Raw genomic sequence first — 6231 nt, forward strand, 5'->3', positions numbered from 1 at the left:
CCCTCGTGTACATCATTTCTTAAATACATACCAATTTTTCAAGAATACAAATAGTTTTATCGCTAATAGCAAATAATTTACCACCCCCCTGTTTTCGAAATAACCCCCCCCCCCCCCTAAAATGAAAAGCTGGGGAACATACTGTGTGAAGGGACTATTCACTTGGCTAACACAGTCAGTCCCCGAACTCATAATAGAACTATAATGTGAAAAATCTGAACAAAATTTGGTCATAACCCTAACCTGGTACACATACTACAGGAGTATCCTTTTCTGTTGCTTGGTATTTTGCTTTATTTTTATATGAAGGCTTATCGTAAGAAAAAAATTTGGTGGCATCCCGCGATTTTTTCGGTTCAAATAATGACAATTTCGTAAAAATTGAAAATTTTGGTAAGATAATTGAATTTTTTCCTTACGGGGTCGCGGCCCATAGCTTGATGGGCCACGGCCCATGTGGCCAAATCAGATGGGCCGTGGCCCCGGACCAGGGCCGTAGAAGAGTCACCAGTAGCTAGGCAGTTCCGGATTTCTTGTTGAGGGTCGCGAACTTTCACGGCAAATATCCCATATGCACAATGACCAGTCGTCGATGTGGAAACAGAAGTGTGAATGAGCAAGGTGTGCGAAAACCTGGCAGCGCATCAAAATCCTCTATTTTTGGAAATGCAATGTATGACTGAAGAATGACAAACGTATTCTCAACAAGTATGTATCCACAAATCTTGTCTCACCACACATAGAATGACACTTTAATCTTCACTCCCCACATTTCCAGTACTAAATGGAAAAATGCCAGCATGCAACTTTACAATACTGTTCCAAACAACCTATCCCCATATAACTAAGATGTTTTTTTTTTATTTTCAACTTCACTAAAAACACAACTGTTAATAAAATGCGAACTCATAAGGTCATGTACAATCTAAAGTTAACGATATTACTGAAACAGTATTATGGAGTTGGGCAGTAAAGTTTAATAGGTGAAACAAACCAAAAGAAAAACAATTTTAACAAGAGTATGTGGGGACAGGGATTCGTTTTCTACCTAACAAATATAATATACATTCTGGGGGTGAAAGTTCAAGCCACCTGTCAAGAATGAATAAAACTTGAGAAACTAGTTATTTTCAACAAATAACTTTTAAAAAAAATAAAAAATATTTCAGTTTAAAAATCGATATATCCAGCAATCGACATCCAGTGAGGAAAAAATTAATTGTCAAATTAACAAACTAAATTGCGCAAATTTTTCTATTTTACATGGCTCAATGCTAAACATATTCAATTATTGAAACGGTAAAAAATAATACAGAATTCGTTCGAAATCACAAATAATTCGAGTTCCAACACCCCTGACAAGTGATCCAGTATATCACCTGTGTAAGCACCTAATTTAATTACAAATGAACCAGAATAGTTTACAGAAATTGCACCATTCTCAATGCTAAATACATGCTCAAAACAATGTTGACTTTGTACGTATTAAGGAGAGAATGCTGGTGGTGGACCAGATGCAGAAAAATTGAAAGTAGTTGGCACATTAGTGGTGTTAAATTGATAACCTCCAGTCTTTTCGATTTTTTTAGACTCTGCCTCTGCTTGCCGCTGGTCCGCAGTTGTGAAAACTTCCTGAAGGTTCTTCCTTTGATCGTCAGTCAAACCAGAAACAAGCTGATTATACCATCCATTGTTATTTAATTCCAATTGTTTTAAGACTTGCTTGAAAATGAAATATTCACTGCCAACATTATCTTCATCATCAAAAGAAGATGCGTAAATTTCAAGCGGCGTCTCTCCATCACTGATATCACTGTCGCCATCAATACCATTTAAAGAACTCTTCTCCAGCATTTCTAAGTATTCAGCAGACTCTTCATCAACCTCATCCTCGCTTGATTCAAGCTCCTCACGTTCATGATCACTCTCATCTTCTTCCTCATCAGAATTCGAGCTTTCACTGCTGTTCTCTTCCCCTCTACTTCTGTAAGCTTGAGTCAGTCCTTGCAACATTAAGATTAAAGAAGGTAAAATGTCTGGTGCAAGTTCAGATATGATTTTTGGTCGTTCCGCAGAATCAATCACAGTACATAGGCCAAGTACAGATATCCGTCTATCATGAATTCCGAGAAAGCAATCTGCATCTTTAAGCCACTGGCGAAAAAATTGCTCAGTAACAGTTTCCGTTGTGTTTGGGAACTGCATGCTTTCCAATGTTTGAAAAAGTAAGGTGGGATTGTAATAAAGGGCAGCAATTACAACTTGAAGGCACATGGTTCGAAGTTCACTTGTTTTCACTTCTTTGGTGAGTCTTTCAAGAGCAAGCTGAACAAATGAAGGGATGCACTGGTCAATTTTTCCATGGCATTGCAAAATGATTACTTCCAGAAGTTTTACAGCATGACTTTCTGCATCTTCTCCATTTTGTTCTTCAAGAATTTTTTTGCACATTTCAAATACTGTTTCCATATTTTTTGTGTTTGACAAAAATACATCTGTATCAACAGTGCAAAAGTTGTGCACGACAGGCATCATTTCGGAGAAATAATCAAAGCCGTCATCGTCGAAAATAACTTTAATCAATGGCAATGCCTCCCACATTTGTGGTGAAATTGCTTGGCAAGTTAAAGAATACATTAACGATAAGATTTCTTCATAAAAATCCATAATTCTATTCTTCAAAACATGGGCAACCACAGGAACAACAATACTTTCTAATTGTACTGTAATATCTCTTTGTTCCTCCATTGTATCCAAAACTGTTTCAATTGTACTTAACACTCCCATAGCAGCCACTGATCTGTTGTCAGATGCCTCATCGTCATCATCTCCAGTACCATTGATTTGTCCATTTTCATCCGTTAATAGTTTGAAAAACGTCATCACCAAACTCTGTGTTATGTCTACTGCATATGGTATCACTTGCTCGCAATAAAGACAAATAATTTTATGCACAACTGAAGTCAACTCATCATTCTCTGTTTCATGCACAAGTTGAAGTAAACTCTGAATCATGACATTGATATAAGGTTCACAACGCTTCTCAGCTTTTTCCTTGTGCAACAGTAGAGTCTGAAGAGCAAAAGCAGCCTCAACTCGAACTGGAAGTTCAGGGTCATCAATAAGAAGTGTACGTATTCCATCAGCCACTGCAAATATATTCGAATCCTTTTTGAATGTGATTCGGCTGAAATGCTGAGTGACCCATACGGCTCTTGCTCTCATGTATCCAAGTGTACTCTTGTATTCTGGAATAACATGGGTAAAAAGCATGCTTTCTAGTTGACTTTTGTATACTTTTCTTTTTCTTAGGGTTGATGATAAAGATCCAATAATATGCAAAGCTCCTTCCTTGCGACGAGGTTCCGTTTTTGTTTCATTGGCAACCAGAACTTTATGACAAAAACCCATTGTTTTTTGCACAACTTGCTTTCTTTTAGTACAAGCGGACTGCAAGAAACACTGAGCTGCACTCGATGGAGAAAAGAAATCTTCCTTGAAATCAAATCTTTCACGAACAAACTCATGTGGGTCATCGCTCCACAATTCTTCGTCTTTTTCTGAGAAACACATCAGAGGAAATATTACATCTTTCAAAACTTCGTCATAAACTCCTTTCATGACTTTCCAAGTTTGAGAATGGCTAACTCCTTGTTCCAAAAATTGCATTGTCTGTTGTAAGACGCGAGGTGATACATATTTTCCCTTGCTGTAATCACCCAATACTTTCAGAAGAACATGAGTTGCTCCGACAGCGTACCTTCGCAAGAAAAATTCAGAAAATTGATTATATTCTTGACTAACAGTCCCAGGACTACCATATCTTTCAAAAACTCTGGTTAAAATATGCAGAGCCCACTTTTTACATTTCCACCATGGTAAATCGGGTCTCTCTAATTCATCCACTTGTAGAGTTTCTTCAGGTGGTGCCTCTTCAATCACAATTTGAATGTATTTCATCCAGGTATCCAAAACTGCACCTTCAATCAATTTGAGAGGCAGAGAATACTGTGTAAGAGCGTAAATCACTTTCAAACACTGCTTTTGAATAAGCACAGACTGAGCAGACCCATCATTGAGTGCATGCTGAAAAAGTTGTCCCAGAGCGGGTAGAAATATTTTCATTGCTTCCAATAATGGTACCCTCTCTTCTCGTTTCTTGTACTCATATTTTTTAACCAATTGATACAAGGTCTGCAAAGCTCCCATCCATGTATTTGGATCACCTCCCAAGTAGTTGGCAATCTTGTCTATGATTCCTGGCCATCGCTCTGGAAAGTCTTCCCTAATGATTTGATAAACAGTGACGCTCATTTGACTTCTGATAACTTCAGGAGCATGTATAATGGCCTCGACAATATTCTCTCTTATAATTGCTTTATCATTTTCATGAATGAAAAAGACATCGGTAGATTCGTCATCTTCTGGGTCCTTTCTCCACCACTTGGTACACATATTTTTCATATAAATCGCACCAGCTTGCCTGACTGCCATTGGTATTTCTTCAGACATTACAATTTGCAATAGAAGAGGAGCAAATCCACTGATCTTGTGCATTTCATCTAGTTTGCTTTCTGCCTCTTGTCGAAGTGCTGGATGCATTGTCCCTTCAAGGATCTCAACAACTTTTTTTGGATCCATGACTATTGTGGTTTTGAGTTTTAAACCATACAAAACAGAATTTCAATTTTTTCTCCCTTTCTCAGGTAAATAAAAGTCAAAACTATTTTGTTAATATTGTAGTTGATAATAGCTGAAATTAAAACGTAGAATAATTTTAGATATGATGTGAGATTGCCTAAGTAATATGAAATTAGGGATTAAAATAAATTTTGGCATTTGAAATAAAAAAAAATTTATGGACCTATAGTAAGTCTGAGGGAAATCTTTATTAATATCTAAAAATGTAAAAAGGTTCCATATAAATTAACAGAAATACAATAAAATACAGTTTAATATAGATTTCAGATCATATGAATATTCTCAACAACATATGTGTATTCAGACCATATTATTCCAAGGAATCTCCGAAAAAAGTATGATACAATTACATCTAGCATTGGCAATTTTTCTTCCTTCAGTAAATCGAATTTTTTTTTTTGAAGAATCCAATGGTGACATTTTAGATTGCGCTTCCTTTTAGTTTGTTTCGCAGTTCTGGTCTGCTGATTTTTGCCGGTATGGAGGGCCAGACTGTCTCGTAAAGGAGAAATTTGCAATCACTGTTATAATTATGTAGCCTAATTCAGGTCTTTTAATGAAGGGGCTATTCTTGAAATCGGAAAACTGTGTTGTATTAAAATTATAGAAGAGAAAATAAACACAGAAAACGCTAAGTGATGCTAACAAGAAACAAGGTACCATACAGCTACCGTAATGTACAATGACAGATTGGATATTTTGCTCATATAGGCCTATTTATTTGTAGTTGGCCGGTCACAATACAGCAATAATTTTGTAAATCCAGTTAAACAGACACTGAGACATGATGTAAATGTGACAATAACTAAATTCACATTACTGCATTAGCCTACCATGTTCCCGGTATCACACTATTTTTATGCTCTAGAATGCAGGAATGAGATTAGGCTAATTTTGCTAATTTCAATGCACCATTCAATTTCAGTGCACCATTCATCCAATAAAAACTGAAAAGACATGAAAGATAGATACAAAATTCCGCAATTGAACCTTTTTTTTTCGGAATCTAGAAATCAGTACGCTACATGTAACTTATTGATTCTTTTGTTCTTTCGTTGCACAACCTGACACAGCTGCACAGTGACAACTGATCAGTCCAAAATCTGCAAATTAATTTTGACAATTTACAGATTTAGCAGGTCTGCAGGTGTTCTAAAATATAAAGGCACAGTACTGTCAATTATTCTTTGTTCAACCCTATTATGTTTATTTATTTTATCAGCAGCAGCGCTGCAATATTAGAATACCTAATTCTACAGTAGTTCTATCTAACATTAAATATTCCTGTAATCAGACAACGAAAGACAAAAACGAGTTCATAATTTCTACGCGCGGAAACATTTCATGATAGTCATGTTTTCTCACGTGTAATTCCACGCGGAAAAATGAACTTGATTAGCGCAAATACAGTGAAGAGAACCAAAAGTATCAAGCATTTAAGTGCAATATTTGATAAAAACTGTTCCCGGCAACTCACAATAAGAACTTATACATAATGCCCTTCAACCTCTTAGGTATTGCGCAGGATTT

At 36.4% G+C, this 6231-nt stretch overlaps 1 protein-coding gene across 1 annotated transcript; it reads right to left on the reverse strand.

Annotated features, from left to right (window-relative positions):
• Positions 1–841: 841 nt before the first annotated feature.
• LOC120342117 (importin-7-like) lies at positions 842–4753 on the reverse strand. The gene has a single exon (XM_039410808.2). It carries the CDS (start codon positions 4639–4641, stop codon positions 1486–1488), a length of 3156 nt encoding a protein of 1051 aa, XP_039266742.2. The 5' UTR covers positions 4642–4753; the 3' UTR covers positions 842–1485.
• Between the last annotated feature and the right edge of the window lie 1478 nt (positions 4754–6231).

Source organism: Styela clava, chromosome 3 (genome assembly GCF_964204865.1).
Source record: "Styela clava chromosome 3, kaStyClav1.hap1.2, whole genome shotgun sequence".
NCBI classification, from domain to species: domain Eukaryota; kingdom Metazoa; phylum Chordata; class Ascidiacea; order Stolidobranchia; family Styelidae; genus Styela; species Styela clava.